Source organism: Oncorhynchus masou, chromosome 13 (genome assembly GCF_036934945.1).
Source record: "Oncorhynchus masou masou isolate Uvic2021 chromosome 13, UVic_Omas_1.1, whole genome shotgun sequence".
Classification (NCBI taxonomy): Eukaryota; Metazoa; Chordata; class Actinopteri; order Salmoniformes; family Salmonidae; genus Oncorhynchus; species Oncorhynchus masou.
Genome location: NC_088224.1, coordinates 57,212,873 through 57,234,955, shown reverse-complemented (window position 1 = coordinate 57,234,955; position 22,083 = coordinate 57,212,873). Strand labels below are relative to the sequence as shown.

The 22,083-nt window shown below is 40.4% G+C and overlaps 1 protein-coding gene and 1 long non-coding RNA gene across 2 annotated transcripts; one reads left to right on the top strand and one right to left on the bottom strand.

Moving 5' to 3' along the window:
* Nucleotides 1–162: 162 nt before the first annotated feature.
* On the bottom strand, nucleotides 163–14,644 carry LOC135552673 (phosphatidylinositol transfer protein alpha isoform-like). The gene is made up of 12 exons (XM_064984429.1): nucleotides 14,490–14,644; nucleotides 13,145–13,175; nucleotides 10,207–10,352; nucleotides 8,965–9,056; nucleotides 7,061–7,068; nucleotides 5,651–5,725; nucleotides 5,047–5,130; nucleotides 3,440–3,517; nucleotides 2,735–2,845; nucleotides 2,254–2,376; nucleotides 1,921–1,979; nucleotides 163–809 (listed from the first exon to the last, which is right to left on the bottom strand). The coding sequence occupies exons 1-11, from the start codon at nucleotides 14,504–14,506 to the stop codon at nucleotides 1,932–1,934; spliced, it is 813 nt and encodes a 270-aa protein (XP_064840501.1). The 5' UTR covers nucleotides 14,507–14,644; the 3' UTR covers nucleotides 163–809; nucleotides 1,921–1,931.
* Nucleotides 14,645–14,770: 126 nt separating this feature from the next.
* Nucleotides 14,771–20,452, top strand: LOC135552672 (uncharacterized). Its single transcript, XR_010457489.1, has 3 exons — nucleotides 14,771–14,815; nucleotides 15,131–15,234; nucleotides 19,454–20,452. It is a non-coding gene; the product is annotated as an uncharacterized LOC135552672 (long non-coding RNA).
* The last annotated feature ends 1,631 nt before the right edge of the window (nucleotides 20,453–22,083 follow it).

Sequence of the window (22,083 nt, the reverse complement as noted above, 5' to 3'; positions counted from 1 at the left end):
AGGAAACTGCTGATGTGAGTTCCATTTTGAAAAACCATATGAACAATGGGTTAAGAGATTCACTTATCTTGATCTTTTAAACCAAGAAAATCAAGCATGTCATAAAAATGGGAACGCCGCTCTTGCACAAATTAAATGAATACAATCACAGAATGCAAAGAGTATAAATATATTGTTTTTAATATTGAATAATATAGGTCGTATAGAACAACTACATGTCGCTCAATACATTAAAGCACAAAAGTGTTACACAATCCAACAGAGAAAATGACCTGTGAATAAATACAGAAAAATACAGTACAGGATATGTTTGGTTTTTAACTCCGATCACTATTCAAGAAGAGACCGGGTACATTGTTCCATATTCCTTGCCCCAAAAATCCCTAAGTCCAAAGCCATAACACTACAACAGGATTTCAGACTGCTGATGCAGGTTGTCCGGTTGGCCGCAGGCAAGAAACATTTACTGTAACCAAGAGGGGAATACAGAGACAAGAGACAACGTGTTTTGAAAGACAGGAGGAGAAACCAACAAATTCAGCTTTGTCCACAAAACACATGGACAACTCTAAAACAAAATTCCCATAAAAAAAAATGGACAAATGACCTAATTAGTGAGGAATGGGATGGCCCTCTGGGCCTGTGGACCTCTGGGCTGCTGGGGCCTCTCCATGGTTTGCCTGGACAGTATAGGAGGACCTTAGAGGACTGGGACAGAGATGAAGAGAGCCTTGGGTCAAGTCTGCATACAGCCATATAATTTCCAAGGACTGGGGCAGGGCAGAGATGCTGGTGTCTCAGTAACAGATCTGAAAAAGTGGAAGGAGAGAAAGATTTGTCAGACTTGATTATTGTCTTCTATCAAATGCAAATCTGTAAGATGGACACGTCTTGTTTCCTTGCACACAATAAGAGGACATATTGCTTGAGGGTATAGAGCAGGGATTGACTAGATTCAGGCGTAGGGCCAATTTTTTTTCTTGAGCGGGTGGTCAGGGGGCAGAAAGAAAAAATAACTGTGCCACAAGCCTGCCGAGAGGCGCAAGCGGTCTAAGGCACTGCAGTGCTTGAGGCGTCACAACAGATCCGGGTTCGATCCCGGGCTGTGTCGCAGCCAGCCAGGAGCGGGAGACCCATGAGGCAACGCACAATTTGCCTAGCGTCATCCGGGGGAGTGTTTGGCCAGCCGGGATTTCCTTTTCCCATCGCACTCTAGCTACTCCTGTGGCGGGCCAGGGCGCATGCACGTAGAGTTGTACTCTGTTTCCTCCGACACATTTGTGTGTACATATGGGAGTTACAGTGATGAGACAGGACTGCAAACTACCAATTGGATATCATGAAACTGGGGAGAAAAGGGGGTAAAAAGTAACAACAAAAAACAACTGCACCACAAGAAACCCGAAAATCATATATTTGACGAAAACAATCATTTCAAACATTGCATACATTTGTATACAACCACAGAAAGTATCTCTCTACTACGCGTGGGAATACTTCGGAACACATTTCCAAAATTAAAATCACTTGGAGCTGATTTGCTGTTGTTTTTACAGTCTTATATAGAAAAATAAAATGAAACATGATAAAACATTTGAAAACGTTTTTTCTAGCTCAGAAAACTTGGGGGGGATCAAATCAAAAGCGGGCCAAATTTGGGGAACCCTGATATAGAGTGTGAGATGGGAGCGATTACACTATGACCCTGATAACACTGTAGCTGAGTCATGTGGGGTAAGGTGCAGGCTCCTCGTTTCATGGGTCTTGTTCATAAGGTATCAAGCGGACGAAAATTAACTTATACAGGGAGGGACGACATGGACTTGTCCAATAAGAAACGCTCATTATTGTTTCCGGATGCAAATCGCATTAAAGCGACCCTGAACACGGCCACTGACAGGCAGACAGAGAGGTACTCACGGGTCACAGCCTCAGTCCTCTGAAGCAGAACTCCCTTTGACTGGATCCTTCACCCTCATCTGAAAGACACACACACGCAAAGACACACACACACACACGCAAAGACACACACACACAAAGACACACACACACAAAGACACACACACACAAAGACACACACACACAAAGACACACACACACAAAGACACACACACGTCAATAAGTAGGATATCTAGGACAACAACAAAGCATTTAGCAAATTTCCGTAAGCTAATGACAAAACCGATAAGACAGTAGTCCATCTCATTCGGAGTTAATTAATGCCAAAGACCAAACAAATGTACAGTACATTACCTCATCCAGCTCTTTTTGGGTCTCCTCTTCGATACGTCGAATGTCCTCCATTGTCAGTCCGATCCATTTATCAATCAAACAGAACAGTTGTCTGTGGAACTTTGTAAACAATCGCTTCTCTTGCTGGAAATCAAAGAGAGGAATATTCTTTTTTTTAAAGAATTACAAGGAACAAATACTATTAATATCAGCATTTATATATGATGTGCAACTTGGAGTAACATTTCTGTGGCAAATCACTGTTTGGCCACTAGAGGACAAAAAACACTGTCTTTACTGTAAACTAGTCTTTCGTCACACCCATAGAAACCGCACAGCTTTGGATATATTATTTGTCAGCCAAACACATCTACTAGTTTCTTCTTCATGGTTTCAGGGCAGAGTCATTTTTTTTGCATGTACAGTGGGTGATATGAAGGCCCCATAACAGAATATGACGCAAACACTGGAATAATTGACGAGTCTCTTTCTCTTACTGCACCTTCTGAATGAAGTTCTCAATTTTGTTCTGGACCCCCCACCATTTGAAGTTGACTGTGACTAACTTATAGGCGCACATGTGAGGAGAGTTTGTGTTGCTGGGAAGCTCTTTCTGCAGAGGTAAAGACAAAGTTATTACACCCTCAGGCAGAGGCAGAAGAGTTCATGACACACATACCGATGGAGCTTCAGAACCAGAATGGAAACAGCCAGAGCCATACAGTATAGTAAGAGTGCCACGGACAGATTTTAGAACAGACGCCATGTTGGCCGCCTTTATTTTAGAAATGTGGGTGATATAACAATGCAAGAGCACCTCCGACAATTCCTTATGAAATGACCTGTTGTAAAAAAAAAAATTTAAAAACAGATCGGCGAATTTTACTGACGTTTTTACCGATTAGAATTGGGGACAATGTGTATCCAAGTTGGTACTGTGTTGTGGTGTCAACAAATTGCATTTCAGCTTTCACTAGAAATCTTCATAGGTTTGGAAAACTATCAGAAATAAACAGCACAATGCGGAAGCATCAATTAACACTTAGCAACTACTCTGGAGGTGAAATTGTCTCGCGGGAATATTCAGACAAACACAGCTCTGGTCCAACTCTCTAAATATACTGTATGACTCTTGATACAGCTCCTTGTGAAATTAGCTAATGTGAAAAATATGACAACAATGTTGCAATATTGGTTTGGGTAGTACCTTCCAGTTAGGCCCCAGGGGGCCCCTGCCTGTTTTCTCTGATTTGAATATGGCAGGATCTTCTTCTGGTTTATAGTCCTGTGTGGAGCAGAGTGAGCAGATGCGTAAGATGACAGTGTTTTATTTCATTCTGTTCAGGTAACTGGGTCATATTCATTAGGGCACACCGTTGCAAAACGTAGTAGAACATTTTGTAAATAAAAACAATTGTTAAGCCTTACTACAACAACAAAAATTGTGGCAAAGTTCAAACTTGCCACAAAATGTTGCCAGAAGTTTGCAAATGTTTGCCACTAGTGCTGAATCAGCGGGAAACATTTGTCAACAATAATATTTATTGCCAATAGTGGCAAACAGTTCGCCAGAGGTTTTTTCTGGCAAACAATTCGCTCAAGATTGTATTTGAATCTGTGGCAAACCCATAAACATTAACATGTCATGTTTTATGGGATAGAGTGAAACACATTTTGTTGCTAGCTAGCTAGATCAGATTCAATCTGTCAGCGTCACCGACTGGCTAGCTAGCGATGATAGCTTTCATATTTTTCACAATTGATGTGATAGCTAGCTAGCTAACTTATATTTTTAGGTGAATACGTTTCTGTCTTTTAGCTAACATCAATAATATGCATGTCAATATGCTAGTTTCACTGTTCAGTAGCATGTTAGCTACCACAACAGCTAAGGTAGCAACATGAGCTGACTTGACATCAAAGCAAAACTTCACTTTTAGAGATGGATTACTTTAATCTGCTTGAAAATCTATGGCAAGACCTGACAATGGTTGTCTAGCAATGATAAACAACCAAATTTGGCAGAGCTTGAAGAATTTTTGAAAATAATAAAAAGATTGGAAAATGTTGCACAATACAGGTGTGGAAAGCTCTGAGATGTACCCAGAAAGACACAGCTGTAATCACAGCCAAATGTGATTCTAACATGTATTGACTCAGGGGGTTGAATACTTTTCTAATCAAGATATACATTTTACAAATGTTAGAATTCTTTTTCCACTTTGACATTAGAGTATTTTGTGTAGATCGTTGACAAAAATGACAAATCCATTTTAATCCCACTTTGTAACAACAAAATGTGGAAAAAGTCAAGCAGTGTGAATACTTTCTGAAGGCACGGCATTTTAATGTGTATGTGATTTGGTTTATGTACATACAACATTTCAATGTTGTGAATACACAAAGTAATCAAAAACCTTATCTAATTTGCATTTTCATAATCAGTTTGAAGCAAATTTGCAGCAAATAGTAGAAAATTCACCACAAGTTCCCTAGAATTGTTTGCCAGAAGTTCACAAGTCGCCTCAATATTTGTCGCAACAGTTGGCCACAAAACTAATTTCATTTGAAAATATGAGCTTTCCTCAAATTTGCCACAACTGTTTGCCAGAAGCCTGCTTTCTCAGTAAGGGAATTTCTATTGAACTAGTTCAGGTAGTCCCTCCCTGTTTCAGTCACTTTTTTCCCCCTCAATTTACTGCCTTGAGTACAACCCTGATCCGTCTGGGTTTAGAAAAGTAAGAGCGTTTAAAGCATGCTCATTTCTAATAATAAGTTGCTAGTACATTCTCACAGATCCACCACTGCTCTCACCTTGGCATCCACTTGGGCTTTGTCAGCGATGTCAATGTAGACTACTTCAGTCTTCTTCCATTGCTCTGGGTCTAGTCCGTGTACCTATGCAGGGAATCATTTATAGTAAGTTACCAACTTCAAGAGCTAAGAATGCCTCTCTAGTAGTCACTACATAGACCAGGTATAACATGCAGGGTTGTGGCCAATTTAAATCCACTCGTTTCAGGAAATAAACTCAAATTGCAATTCTAAATCCAATTTCAAAGGGAAATTGAATTGAAATAGAATTGACCCCAACCCTGATAACAGAGCACTTTGATACATTGTGTAAATGTTGATTCAGTGTCATACCCAACAAAGCAGGTCTAAGAACAACAACAACAACAAAAATGCACAAGAGAAGGTTTTCTGTATCCTTTCACAAAGTGAGTGGATGGACACAAATGACGTCAGTGGAATTAAGTGTCTGACATGACGTCAATGGAAGAGTCGGACAGATACAGTAAAAGGGGAAATGGTCGAATTAAAGGACTAGCGACGTCTGCTAACTGAATTAGATGTGCTGGAGGTCCATGGCTGACATGGTATGCATTCAGACTCATGACATTAGCTGCTCACTCACATTGTCCTGATCCCCCATGTCGGGCTTGTGCCACGTCTCAATTTTAATCAGAAAATTGTCTTTCATGTATTCATTCTGTGGGAAGGAAGGAAGAGCAATACATAAGAACAAGATCAGTCTCAAGTGAGCAACGCATACTGGGTTCAAACACTATTTGAAATCATGTCAAATACTTGATATTGAGCACGCCCGGCTTAATCAATCAATAGAATAGTCCCTAACCTGTAAACCCCACCCATCTGGTAATCTATGTAGGCGAAAGCAAACGTTCAAATGATTTGAAAGATTTCAAACCCAGGTCTAAAACAGAGTCTGTAATATATGGACTGGTAGTGATTACAACTTAAGGGATACATTAGCTAAGAGCAGTGGTACAAGTAACAACAGCTGAAAGAGTCACATAAGCACACACATCAGTGGTGGGAAAAGTACCCAATTGTCATACTTGAGTAAAAGTAAAAGATACCTTAATAGAAAATGACTCAAGTAAAAGTGAGTCACTCACTAAAATACTACTTGAGTAAAAGTCTAAAAGTACTTGGTTTTAAATATACTTAAGTATCAAAAGTAAATGTAATCGCTAAAACATACTTAATCAAAGGTAAAAGTATAAATCAAATTCCTTATATTAAGCAAACCAGGCAGCACCATTTTCTTTATTTTTATATTTACTGAGAGCCAGAGTACACTCCAACACAGACATCATTTACAAACAAAGTGTGTGTGTTTAATGAGTCCGCCAGATCAGAGGCAGTAGGGATGACCAGTTATCTTGATATGTGCATGAATTGGACCATTTTTCTGTCCTGCTAAGCATTCAAAATGTAACGAGGACTGTTGGGTGTCAAGGAAGATGTATGGAATAAGAAGTACATTATTTTCTTTAGGAATGTAGTGAAGTAAAAGATGTCAAAAATATAAATAGTAAAGTACAGATACCCCAAAAAACAACTTAGGTAGTACTTAAAAGTATTTTTACTTAAGTACTTAACACCACTGACACACATGGACACTGGCGAAACCAGTGTCAGTATTTATTTTCTTTAATTATTTAACCAGGCAAGTCAGTTCAGAACAAATTCTTATTTACAATGACGGCCGACACCGCCCAAACCTGGACGACGCTGGGCCAATTGTGCGCCGCCCTATGGGACTCCCAATTACGGTTGTGATACAGCCTGGATTCGAAACGGTGTGTCTGTAGTGATGCCTCAAGCACTGAGATGCAGTGCCTTAGACCGCTGTGCCACTCGGGAGCCCCATGTGTTAAGTCAGGCCCATCCGCTTCTCTTCTTTCCTTTTGACAGGCAAGGTTACCAGCTCCTCTTTCACCATGTTTACAGCTGAATAGTGTGCAAGTAAACAGCAACATACTACATGTGTAAATGTATAGAAGAAAACAGTACTTACTGTAATAACTGCAATAGGGGAAGAGATGGACATGAGGAGACAGAGAGTAAACAATGTTGAGGGGAACAGATAAGATAATAACCAAACTGATAAGACGTATGTATGTATGTATGTACGTATGTACGTATGTATGTATGCATGTATATATACAGACACAGACGGACGGACGGACAGTGCCTTCAGAAAGTATTCAGACCCCTTGACATTTTCCACATTGTTACGTTACAGCCTTCATCTAAAATGTATTAAATTGTTTTTTCCCCCTCAATCTACACACAATACCCCATAATGACAAAGCAAAAACTGATTTTATACATTTTTACAAATTAATAAACATTTAAAATGGAAATATCACATTTACATAAGTATTCAGACCCTTTACTCAGTACTTTGCTGAAGCACCTGAGGCAGCGATTACAACCTCGAGCATTCTTGGGTATGACGCTACAAGCTTACCACACCTGTATTTGGGGAGTTTCTCCCATTCTTCTCTGCAGATCCTCTCAAGCTCTGTCAGGTTGGATGGGGAGCATCGCTGCACAGCTATTTTCAAGTCTCTCCAGAGATGTTAGATCGGGTTCAAGTCCAGGCTCTAGCTGGGCCACTCAAGGACATTCAGAGACTTGTCCCAAAGCTCCTGCATTGTCTGGCTGTGTGCTTAGGGTCGTTGTCCTGTTGGAAGGTGAGCCTTTGCCCCAGTCTGTGGTCCTAAGCACTCTGAAGCAGGTTTTCACCAAAGATCTCTCTGTACTTTGCTCCATTCATCTTTTCCTCCATCCTTACTAGTCTCCCAGTCCCTGCCACTGAAAAACATTCTCACAGCATGATGCCACCACCACGCTTTACCGTAGGGATGGTGCCAGGTTTCATCTAGATGTGACGCTTGGCATTCAGGTCAAAAAGTTAAATCTTGGTTTCATCAGACCAGAGAATCTTGTATCTCATGGTCTCAGGGTCCTTTAGGTACCTTTTGGCAAACTAAGTGAGCTGTCATGTGACTTTTACTGAGGAGTGGCTTCTGTCTGGTCACTCTACCATAAAGGCCTGATTGGTGGAGTACTGCAGAGATGGTTGTCCTTCTGGAAGGTACTCCCATCTCCACAGAGGAACTCTGGAGCTGTGTCAAGAGTGACCATCGGGTTCTTGGTCACCTCCCTGACCAAGGCCCTTCTCCCCTAATTGCTCAGTTTGTCTGGGCGGCCAGCTCTAGGAAGAGTCTTGATGTTTCCAAACATCTTCCATTTAAGAAGGCCACTGTGTTCTTGGGGACCTTCAAACGCTGCAGAATTTGTTTTGGTACCCTTCCCCAGATCTGTGCTTCGACACAATCCTGTCTCGGCGCTCCACAGACAATCCCTTCGACCTCATAGCTTGGTTTTTGCTCTGACATGCACTGTCAACTGTAGGACCTTATATAGACAGGCGTGTGCCTTTCCAAATCTTGTCTAATCAATTGAATTTACCACAGGTGGACTCCAATCAAGTTGTAGAAACATCTCAAGGATGATCAATGGGAACAGGATGCACCCAAGCTCAATTTCAGGTCTCATAGCAAAAGGTCTGAATACTGATGTAAATAAGGGGGGGGGTTATACATATATAAAAACCTGTTTTTGTTTTGTGATTATAGGGTACAGTGTGTGAGTTGATGAGGATAAAAATAGAATTTAATCAATTATAGAGTAAGTTTAATGTAACAAAATGTGGAAAAAGTCAAGGGTCTGAATACTTTCCGAAGGCAGTGTACACTATTAATACCCTGGCTATTAATGTCTGGCTATAGGTTCAAAGATTCCAATAGCATGTCCTCACAGTGCTGGCTGCTAGCATGTATGGCCGAGTTAATTATTCAACATCTTCTGTCTCTACAGAAGGGGTAGGTAAACAAAGGGCAGGGGACTTACCCGTCCGACAGTAGGGGTAAGCATTCCAGGCCTTCTCGTGGATGTTAAGAGCAGTTGATGGTGCCAGAATGCGTACATAGTTTGGCACTTTACTGCAGAGAGAAAGGAAGATATTATTATGGGGTCGATCCATATGAATTCAATCACTTTTTGACCACATCCACCGCACCCAAATGAACACACCTATTTGAACAAAACTCTCCACTTGCTTGGTAGAAGGGGTGAGAAAGTGATTTCTTGGCCCTAAATGCAAAAACATTCAGGAGATAGACGTGCTCAAAGTTCATCCTATTTGTATAGCCCACCCTACCATGAGGGATCTGTATCTTCAACACTACCGGCGAACAGTGGCTTAACTGCCTTGTTCAGGGGCAGAATGACAGCTTTTTACCTTGTCAGCTCGGGGATTCGATCCAGCAACCTTTCGTTTACTAGCCTAACGCTCTAACCACGAGGCTCCATCCACCTGACAGGTGTGGCATATCAAGAAGCTGACTAAACAGCATGATGATTACACAGATGCACCTTGTGCTGGGGACAATAAAAGGCCACTTTAAAATGTGAGTTTTGTCACACAACACAATGCCACAGGTGTCAAATTGAGGGATCATGCAATTGGCACGCTGACTGCAGGAATGTCCGCCAGAGCTGTTGCCAATTAATTAAATATTAATTTCTCTACCATAAGCTACCTCCAACATCGTTTTAGAAAATTTGGCAGTACATCCAACAGGCCACACAACCGCAGACCATATGTAAACACAGCAGCCCAGGACCTCCACATCCGGCTTCTTCACCTGTGGGATCGTCTGATGGGGTGGGGGAAACTCATTCTGATTGGCTGGGCCTGGTTCCGCAGTGGGAGCCCATGGCTGCACCAATGCCCAGGCATGTGAAATCCATAGATTAGGGCCTAATGAATTAATTCAAATTTACAAATTTCCTTATATGAACTATAACTCAGTAATATCTTTGAAATTGTTGCATGTTGCATTTATATTTTTGTTCAGTATAATTTGAAAGCTTTAAAAAAAAATGTCATGATGATTTTTATGTACTGTATAAAGGGGCAATCTGCAATTGAAATAAAATGACCACCACACCAATTTTTCAGAAACTGAGGGATGGAGCTGGAGAAATGTAACCACTCTCAAATTCATAGTTTTAACCATGTGGGTGGTGTGGGTGGGTGGTTGCGAGTAGGTGGGTAGATGGATGGATGAATGGGTGGACCAATCGTACCTGTGCAGGTGATATATCTTGTGGGTGTACTGGCCCTTCTCTCCATCCTTCTCATAGGGTTCATTCTTCAGCACCTCCACCCCTTCTCCTCCACCGGTCTCATTCTTACTGGTCTCAGCCACAGAGTACAGCTGACCCACTTGGTACTGTGGAAAGGAAGACAGAGGAGTGAGCTACAGTTACACAGACTAAATCATCCCCATTGTTCACCAGTTGCATTAACAGACAGCTGCAACCACTTCAGTGGGCACAAATGTGAGGGAAATGAATTCAGGAACAAGGGGGATTGTATTAACTCAGTTCCCCCCATTCACATCCCTGACCATTCACGTCTCAGAGCACCTGGACAGGGACAGTTTTCGGTTTCCACCGCCGGACGTTCCTTGAGCATTTAGACCAGACAGACACCGACTTCAGCATAACAGTTTAACAGCATAACAGGACTATCAGCAAACATAAGGAACATCCTGTAATAGCCTTCAGCCTTGAGCTCTGTCGAAGACATTTGGCAGGTTGATTACAGTCTCCAACTCTGCTGTCCCAGCCTCGGCAGCACACCCCATCCATCCACCAGCACAGGCGTTGAGTCACTCAGCAGCAGTCGATGACGTGGAACGAGACCATTTGCTGCTGTGTGCAGCGTGACTACAATAACGTTGTGCTGGAACGTGGCCACTGTGTGTCAGGGAGCGTGTGACTCACAGGGAACTGGTGACTCACTTGCTACACATGAACACTACTCAGCAACCAACAGCAAACTGACAATTAAATCACAGACTAGCCTTCCAATTACAGGGCATTAGTGCGCCCGTGGTGGGGTTTTAAGTGCAGTGTGTATGGTTGGTAGTTTGTACCGGGCTGTTTTGATGAGATGCTTTCAACAGGTGAAACAGCTCTGTTTGGAGGAAGAAGGGGTTAAATCACATCCTCTACCAAATAAGAGTTATTTTGGTGGCTCCATCTTATGCGCAAGTGGGTGGTTAGGAATGTGACAACACGTGTAAAACCAGTGTTTCATCTATTGTCCCCCTAAGTGTGTGACACTCATCTGGCCATCTTCCTCTGGCTGGCCAAGGAAGTTTTAAAGGTATGGCCTATTTTATACAGAGAAATTGGCATAGTAGGCAATTTAACCAATCACAGCCCCCCTTTTACTTATATCATTGCACATCCTGCAAATCATCAGCAGAGTCCAACCATTTTGAATCCATTTATATAAGTACAAGTAGCAGAGACCCCACTCTGAAACTTTAATATGCATCTAGAGTATATCGTGTTCAACAATATATTTTAAAATTTGCCAAATCCATAAAGGTTTATTTTCAATAATCATGTTTAGATTCTTCAATATACCTACTTAGTATTAAAGGAGGCCTGGGTATGGCCAAAATATCACAAATATTCTAACTTCAATTAATTATGCATAAAGATACAATTGTCAAATATATTTCAACAGTCTTTAATCCAAAAGGACCCTTCTATGGATACAATTTGTGAAAATCCCCCAAACATGGCATTTTTCTGTTCTAATTTCATGAGGAATGTATGTAAGGTCATGAATGAAATATAGAGTTATGATCCTTGATACGTGATATTAATTGGGGAATTAACTAGCACGTTTTCTGTAGAACATTGGTCTTTTAGAAACTACAACTCCCTATTAGGTCGCACAGTTCGGGCATGATCTGATTTATCTCAAGAGAAACTGCAGCGCTATGTGCGCATTGAGCTCACAGACCAAAAAACGGAACAAAATGGAATTCAAATAATTGAACCGACGTCAGTCAATTCATTGTTTAAAAAATTCAAAAATAAACATTTCAGTTAATCGAAAGATGAATATTCCTTGCTGTCATACCTGCTTACAGGGGTAAGGAAATCAAAGTAATTTTGTAATTTGGGTGAACTATCCCTTTAACAAGTTCTTCAAACTTTTTCCACCTAATAGCAGGAACAGCACCATCTAGTGGTCAGAACCTGGTAATACCAGGATGTAGGATGGGCCATAAACCTAACAATTTAAATGACAAATTTCTCTGAACAGGGGGGTAAAAAAACATCAACAAATTCACTGAGAATACATTACATAGGACAAAGAAACAATACTCAGAGCTGCAGCTCCATACTACTTGTCAGACATTGAGAACTGATACTGGGATGGGATTGGTGTGGGGTCTGTTAACCATTTCTCTGGATTCCTTGTGGTTTGCTCATTTGTAGAAAAAAAAGTTTGGTCCAAATCAGATGTCAGGTACTATATTTATTGAATATTATATAAATTAAATTGGCCAATTTGGGTGCAATAAATTAGCTTAATTTCTCAGAGATTATACTATATTTTCAACAAAATAATGTTGCAGGACTGCTAATCCTATCAGAGTCGAATTACAGAAATGATTTCAGAACAATCGGAGATGGTGGGTGTTCTGGCTTGCTGAAATGACATGGAACGACCCACAACTAATGACTTCAACTGCTAAGCTTCAGTCAGAATACGGTGCTCTGTTATAATTAACATTGCTAATAGTTTCTGACAATGTCTGACCTGAATGTGTGTGGCTAGCTAACCACTGCAACCAATATGCTGCCAATGGAAACATAATGGAAACCATGCCAACTGCCCGCACACACGCCCCATACACACACGCCCCCCACACACACCATCATCATAAAAAGGCATGTACAAACAGGAACTTCAAGGATAGAGGAACATAATGCAGACAAACTGCCCTGATTCCTCAAGAGCATATGCATGCGAGATAATGGGTTATCCCCATGAATGTTCCACTGGTGTATACCGCACATTTATAGGGCTAGCTAATGGTTGAGCTCAATTTTACGGTCGCATCAGAAAACGAGAATGTAGCTTAACCAGCTCGATTTGTGACATGATGCAAGAGTTTAAGACACAAAGAAATGACACTCAGTCAGTACTTACTTCTTCCACAGATATGGGGAGGACGACTCGACTAGAAGAGAGCGAGAGAGAGCGCAACGTCACTTTACAACACAACACATTTAAACACCAACTACACCTGCAGCTCATGACTAATGGTCATTGCTCATTTAACTTATCACTTGATTTATTAGTTCGACTGACAATTCTCTGACATTAGCTTCTAATAGTAGGCTAATCAAAACAAGTTTAGCCCAATAGAGCTGGGACGATAAACCAAAAATGAATCGATACCGACCATACTGAATCACTTATCGCAGGCATTTTGCTGATATCATTCATTACAATAAGTAGGCTGTACTAGAGAAATGTGAAGTTTGAAATAAAATGAGTTTGCTAATATGGGTGACTGTTAATGGGACAAGAGATGGTTACAACCACCAAACTAGTAGCGGTAGTTTAAAGCATCATAAAATGTGATGCACATGAATGTTCTATTTTTCATTATTGCATCAAGACAGGCAATTTTGTCGCGTTATGGAGTTTTGACCATATTGGCCAGCTCTACCTACCAACTATAAACATTGCAACATGCTACTGATGCTAGCTATAATATTGTCATGGAGGAAATTGAAGCCAGGTGTAGATCTCTACTGTCAGAAAACAATTAGGTTTGTCCCGATCCTCTGCCCGTATACAATAGGCAATAATCACCACTTGTTCCCAGTCTAAGCAACCCTGAATATTTCATTATAACATATCTGGGTGTAATGGGAGCCCAGACAGGCACCATACTAATTATACGGTATTGATACAGGCAGGTTTGGGGCATCAGGATGACACGTTGATATGGCATTGTTGACTCTAGGAACCAATGAGTTTGATGACATGGCATGCAAGTGTATACTTGGCATACGAGTGTATAAAGGCACACCCTTCTATGCGTTTTAGTAGGCCTGATGATGCATGGGAGGATTATAATTCAAGTTATAGTTACAATGTTAAAGTGGCACTTTGTAAGTTAAGATCATTAAATAATGTTGGTAAAAATGACAATACATTTCCAATTTGGCCAATATGTTAATTAATATTTTACTTGATGAATTCATTCAATGAGTATGTCCATACAGGGAGGACACAGGCAACAAGCAGTCAATAGCCCTCTCCATTGACAAACTTGACAGCTGGCACATGTGTTTTTCGAATTCCCAAATAGTAAGTAGGCAATACTAGACTAACAGAGGAAAACACTATAAACGAATAGAGCAGGATAACTGTCACGCAAGGAATTTTGCCAATGTTTGCCTGTGTATGACAGCGAATCCATCGTTCTCCTGCGCAACACGTTTTAACTAAACACCATATATTTTCAAACATTTTTACTTACAATTCTTTAATGAGCATTTTTGCAGTGTTGTCCGTGGATATGCAGCATTCAGATTCCAAGTTTACTGGTAAAAACTCAAAATCGGCCCCTGTATGTTTGACCCGCTGCGCCCCACGGTCTCCGCGGTTTTGCGCTCCTATTTTTCTTTAATTCACTTCCTGACAGACGCCGAAAGGGGCGCGGCGTCCTGGTGGCGACCACACCTCCAGTCAGTAACCCAGTAACCACCCTTATTCTAAACAAAACATACAAACCTGATACAGCCACACTATTTTGTTGTCCATTGTTTGCGCTGATCACACACATTCTTATTTCTAATGACAGAGGTGAGATCATTTTTCCTTATGCCTGAATTGTACCACATGCCACATAGAGGCATGCACTGTAGATAGCCTATTTATGGAAAACTGTTGGCTCTTCGACTGACATTTACCGAGGTCCAATGTTGTTGTTTTTTACAAGTAAAGCACATTGGTGTGTATAAGTTGTTTCACCTGTCACAGTGGTTCAGTTTCACTGAGACCAAATGTTATTCCAGTTCTCCTGGTTTCACTCTTCATTCAGGCTTATTGGCTGTGACAGTTGGTGGAGGGTGAACCCAGTAACACCCTGTGTTTTCTTGTGTTGGTCTGTTGGAACAGGTTAGTAGCAACCCCAGCAAGTCAAACTAGTGGCTCAGCCTTCAATAAGCCTGAGCAACACAAAGAATCCATCCATTCCAGACCTACCTTAATCCACTATCAAGGTCAGGTCAGGAGCAACATGAACCTGTGGATGCTACTATTGTCAACCACCTATGCTAACTTCATCTCACTGTCAGTCAGAGGAGGCTGGTGGGGGGAGCTATAGGAGGACGGGCTCATTGTAATGGCTGGAATGGAATTAAACACCTCAAACATATGGAAACCACATTTGACTCCATTCCATTTATCCCTTTTCAACAATTCCAATGAGCCTGTCTTCCTATAGCTCCTCCCACCAGGCTTCACTGCTCTACTTGTGTTAAACCCCCCCATTACCATAATGATTTTAGGTGAGAGTTGAAAACATGCATTGTTACAGAATTATGCTTTTCACGTGAAGGTTAATGTTTACTTGAATTACCCCACAGCAATTAATCCCCAGTGATCAAGCAATTATCAAAACTGCCTAATTGTTTTTTTGGGGATCACGTTGTTCTTTTTTTAGGTATCACTTCAAGTGTCCTGCACCAGAAACATCCAGTTCTCACTCCAACTCACTTAGTAGGTGTGTTAACGACACCCAAGACTAAATCGTTTGAATTGGGCATATGAGATTGGGTGTCGTATTAAACTGTAATATCCTGTCCTCTGGTGGAGACTCGAGACTCAGCAGCATTACTTTATAATGAAACACCTCCTTTATCAGTAAAGGCCCTTTTTGTTTTTGGAAATTTGCCAGCCCTTACAGACATGATTAATGTAATCATGTCAGCCATTACAGACATGATTAATGTAATCATGTCAGCCATTACAGACATGATTAATGTAATCATGTCAGCCATTACAGACATGATTAATGTAATCATGTCAGCCATTACAGACATGATTAATGTAATCATGTCAGCCATTACAGACATGATTAATGTAATGTTGTCAGCCCTTACAGACATGATTAATGTAATCATGTCAGCCATTTCAGACATGATTAATGTAATGTTGTCAGCCCTTACAGACATGATTAATGTAATCATGTCAGCCATTACAGACATGATTAATGTAATCATGTCAGCCATTACAGACATGATTAATGTAATGTTGTCAGCCCTTACAGACATGATTAATGTAATCATGTCAGCCATTTCAGACATAATTAATGTAATGTTGCCAGCCCTTACAGACATGATTAATGTAATCATGTCAGCCATTACAGACATGATTAATGTAATCATGTCAGCCCTTACAGACATGATTAATGTAATCATGTCAGCCCTTACAGACATGATTAATGTAATGTTGTCAGCCATTACAGACATGATTAATGTAATGTTGCCAGCCCTTACAGACATGATTAATGTAATGTTGCCAGCCATTACAGACATGATTAATGTAATGTTGCCAGCCATTACAGACATGATTAATGTAATCATGTCAGCCATTACAGACATGATTAATGTAATGTTGTCAGTCCTTACAGACATGATTAATGTAATCATGTCAGCCATTACAGACATGGTTAATGTAATCATGTCAGCCATTACAGACATGATTAATGTAATCATGTCAGCCATTACAGACATGATTAATGTAATCATGTCAGCCCTTACAGACATGATTAATGTAATCATGTCAGCCCTTACAGACATGATTAATGTAATGTTGTCAGCCATTACAGACATGATTAATGTAATGTTGCCAGCCCTTACAGACATGATTAATGTAATGTTGCCAGCCATTACAGACATGATTAATGTAATCATGTCAGCCATTTCAGACATAATTAATGTAATGTTGCCAGCCCTTACAGACATGATTAATGTAATGTTGTCAGCCATTACAGACATGATTAATGTAATCATGTCAGCCATTACAGACATAATTAATGAAATGTTGCCAGCCCATACAGACATGATTAATGTAATCAAGTCATCCATTACAGACATGATTAATGTAATCATGTCAGCCCTTACAGACATGATTAATGTAATCATGTCAGCCCTTACAGACATGATTAATGTAATGTTGTCAGCCATTACAGACATGATTAATGTAATGTTGCCAGCCCTTACAGACATGATTAATGTAATGTTGCCAGCCATTACAGACATGATTAATGTAATGTTGCCAGCCATTACAGACATGATTAATGTAATGTTGTCAGCCATTACAGACATGATTAATGTAATGTTGCCAGCCATTACAGACATGATTAATGTAATGTTGCCAGCCATTACAGACATGATTAATGTAATCATGTCAGCCATTACAGACACGATTAATGTAATGTTGCCAGCCCTTACAGACATGATTAAGGTAATGTTGCCAGCCATTACAGACATGATTAATGTAATGTTGCCAGCCATTACAGACATGATTAATGTAATGTTGTCAGCCGTTACAGACATGATTAATGTAATGTTGCCAGCCATTACAGACATGATTAATGTAATCATGTCAGCCATTACAGACATGATTAATGTAATCATGTCAGCCCTTACAGACATGATTAATGTAATGTTGCCAGCCATTACAGACATGATTAATGTAATGTTGCCAGCCATTACAGACATGATTAATGTAATGTTGTCAGCCATTACAGACATGATTAATGTAATGTTGCCAGCCATTACAGACATGATTAATGTAATGTTGTCAGCCATTACAGACATGATTAATGTAATGTTGCCAGCCATTACAGACATGATTAATGTAATGTTGCCAGCCATTACAGACATGATTAATGTAATGTTGTCAGCCATTACAGACATGATTAATGTAATGTTGCCAGCCCTTACAGACATGATTAATGTAATGTTGTCAGCCATTACAGACATGATTAATGTAATGTTGCCAGCCATTACAGACATGATTAATGTAATGTTGCCAGCCATTACAGACATGATTAATGTAATCATGTCAGCCATTACAGACACGATTAATGTAATGTTGCCAGCCCTTACAGACATGATTAATGTAATGTTGCCAGCCATTACAGACATGATTAATGTAATGTTGCCAGCCATTACAGACAGGATTAATGTAATGTTGTCAGCCATTACAGACATGATTAATGTAATGTTGCCAGCCATTACAGACATGATTAATGTAATCATGTCAGCCATTACAGACATGATTAATGTAATCATGTCAGCCCTTACAGACATGATTAATGTAATGTTGCCAGCCATTAGACATGATTAATGTAATGTTGCCAGCCATTACAGACATGAGTAATGTAATGTTGCCAGCCATTACAGACATGATTAATGTAATGTTGCCAGCCCTTACAGACATGATTAATGTAATGTTGCCAGCCATTACAGACATGATTAATGTAATAATGTCAGCCATTACAGACATGATTAATGTAATGTTGCCAGCCATTACAGACATGATTAATGTAATGTTGCTAGCCATTACAGACATGATTAATGTAATGTTGCCAGCCATTACAGACATGATTAATGTAATGTTGCCAGCCATTACAGACATGATTAATGTAATGTTGCCAGCCATTACAGACATGATTAATGTAATGTTGCCAGCCATTACAGACATGATTAATGTAATGTTGCCAGCCATTACAGACACGATTAATGTAATGTTGCCAGCCATTACAGACATGATTACAGACATGATTAATGTAATGTTGCCAGCCATTACAGACATGATTAATGTAATGTTGCCAGCCATTACAGACATGATTAATGTAATGTTGCCAGCCATTACAGACATGATTAATGTAATGTTGCCAGCCATTACAGACATGATTAATGTAATGTTGCCAGACATGATTACAGACATGATTAATGTAATGTTGCCAGCCATTACAGACATGATTAATGTAATGTTGCCAGCCATTACAGACATGATTAATGTAATGTTGCCAGCCCTTACAGACATGATTAATGTAATGTTGCCAGCCATTACAGACATGATTAATGTAATGTTGCCAGCCATTACAGACATGATTAATGTAATGTTGCCAGCCATTACAGACATGATTACAGACATGATTAATGTAATGTTGCCAGCCATTACAGACATGATTAATGTAATGTTGCCAGCCCTTACTGACATGATTAATGTAATGTTGCCAGCCATTACAGACATGATTAATGTAATGTTGCCAGCCATTACAAACATGATTAATGTAATGTTGCCAGCCATTACAGACATGATTAATGTAATGTTGCCAGCCCTTACTGACATGATTAATGTAATGTTGCCAGCCCTTACTGACATATTTAATGTAACTCATCCTAGAATCACAAACTTTTACAGATACACATTCGAGAGCATCCTGTCGGGCTGTATCACCGCCTGGTACGGCAACTGCTCCGCCCACAACCGCGAGGCTCTCCAGAGGGTGGTGCAGTCTGCACAACGCATCACTGGGAGCAAACTACCTGCCCTCCAGGACACCTACAGCACCCGATGTCACAGGAAGGCCAAAAAGATCAAAGACAACAACCACCCAAGCCACTGCCTGTTCACCCCGCTATCATCCAGAAGGCGAGGTCAGTACAGGTGCATCAAAGCAGGGACAGAGAGAGTGAAAAACAGCTTCTATCTCAAGGCCATCAGAATGTTAAACAGCCATCACTAACATTGAGTGGCTGCTGCCAACATACAGACTCAAATCTCTGGCCACTTTAATAAATGTAATACATTTATTTAATAAAGAAATCACTAGTCACTTTAAATAACAGCACTTTGATCATGTCTACATATCCTACATTACTCATCTCATATGTATATACTGTATTCTATACCATCTACTGCATCTTGCCTATGCCACACGGCCATTGCTCATCCATATGTGCATATTCTTATTCATCCCTGTACATTTGTGTGTATAAGGTAGTCATTATGAATTTGTTCGATTACCTGTTAGATATTGCTGCACTGTCGGGAACTAGAATCACAAGCATTTCGCTGCACTTGCATTAACATCTGCTAACCATGTGTATTTGACCAATAAAATGTGATGATTTGATCCTAACCACAAAAACAAATGTGGCTAAAATGAAATCCACAATAGCCTAACCCTGAGAAGTGGGATTTCCCCCTAGGGTGGTTGGATTTAGGAGAGGTGGCAATCTGCAGGCTTCCTCCACTTAAAGCAGACCATCCATGTTTTCTTCTGTCCATTATATTGCACACAGCTGTGACATGGGATATGTCATTCATAATAAAGGTTATTTAACACAGTTTGCATTAATAGTGATTGACAATCCACCACACTTTGAGGAAACATGCAAAAATGTCAAATAAATACAAAGTGGACACTTTATTTTACAAATTAATCTGTTTCTGTTTATTTTTTTTCTCATATGTTGATTTTTTTTGTCATTTAGACAATGACTCAAAATGTCAATAACAATGGCTATAATGTGATAGAAGACAACAAAAAATGAGATCCAATATACAGCATATAGACATTAAATACGTATTGAAACAAACACCAAAAAGGAGAATGTAAAACAACAAAATAAACATTTGAGTAAAAAAATAAGGTACAAGTCAGGGAAAACGCATTGGTGTTTCAGCTGAAGTTCCAACTCAATGTCTCAAAGTGACACAATCATTAAAGCCTTCTATCCAAAAACCATTGCTCGTCTTTCGTCGTCAGAGAATAGAACAGCCAATCAATCACACTTTACATCCAAGGGAAGGGTGATTGTAGTAAAAGTATGTCTAGAAAATAACTACGGTGATGGCATTTTGAGTAGAATGACAGTTTTAAGGTATGGCAGTGTAAAAAGTGCTGATTCTCCCATACTGAGGGAATGCAGATCATCCCAACCCCACATTCATTGTGCTGGAGTACAGTATAGCATCATTATCAGAATCCACCTGCAATCTCTAGTCATATGTTCAAGACACAAGAACCAGTCTTATCCAGGGCTATACATGAATTCTCCACTAGTCTTTCCTCCTTTCGCAAAATAAATTCATGTAAACGACAAGTAGAGTGATGTTCAATGTAAGGATGTTGAGGATGCCTAGACCTGTTTCTCTATCAGTGTGTGTGTGTGTGTGTGTGTGTGTGTGTAGATCCTTGAAACCAAGAGACCCAAACAGACAGGCCCACAGAGCAGTCAGTAGCAAGGAGCCATTCTACATTGCGGGACTGGGACCTACTGGATGGTGCATACAAGAGGAGAGACTAAGACCACAAAGTAACTTTGACTGAATATAAAAATAACTGTTTCTTGCAGTTCCAATGTCATTTCTCGATGATTTTTTTTTTAAACGACTGGGAATACATTCTATGCTAACATGCAGAACTAGCAAGTGGTGCACTGTCTATGTTATATTTCAGTGCAGGCCATTCAGAATAATAGCATTGAGATCCTGGTAAGAGGACTAAGGTGCATATGTGCCATTCAGTTCTCACGTATTTCATTGATGAAGCTTTTGGGGATTCTAGCATTGTCTCTCAGTTCCATCGCCAGTATGTGAAGGATCTCTTGGGTGGGTGGTTTGTGTTTGGGTGAGACTGCAGTGGAGAAACAGGTCTGTCAGTGCAACAGTTCAGGACAGTGGTTTTGAACATGGATGGATCAACGTGACGGGTCATGATGAGAGAGGGCTGGGGCACCGACTTGCCGTACCCACATCTCAAATCATCTACACATAGAGAGGCAATCTGCTGGTTACATCCTGTCTTTGGAAGTGCTTCTGTGAGTGACTGAGGAAAAACAGGTGACCCGTCCATTCTAAACACTGCGTCTGCGGACGTAGAGCTACGGCAATCAAGTTGTCGCGCTCTCTCTCTCTCCGGTGTCTGTTACCTGCAACAGATCATTCAAGAACATGAAGTCCTATCATGACCTGCCTGCCACGCCCACCTGGGTCCCACGATCACACTGTTCACAACAGCTGCAAGAATGTGGATTTAGAAACAG

What these genes read in the sequence shown, in the direction of transcription:
- LOC135552673 (XM_064984429.1), bottom strand. An exon ending in AAGATATATCACCTGCACAG is followed by an intron (nt 9,057 to 10,206) that starts GTACGATTGGTC and finishes TTCTCTCTGCAG; the next exon opens with TAAAGTGCCAAACTATGTAC. An exon ending in AAGCCCAAGTGGATGCCAAG is followed by an intron (nt 3,518 to 5,046) that starts GTGAGAGCAGTG and finishes TGCTCCACACAG; the next exon opens with GACTATAAACCAGAAGAAGA.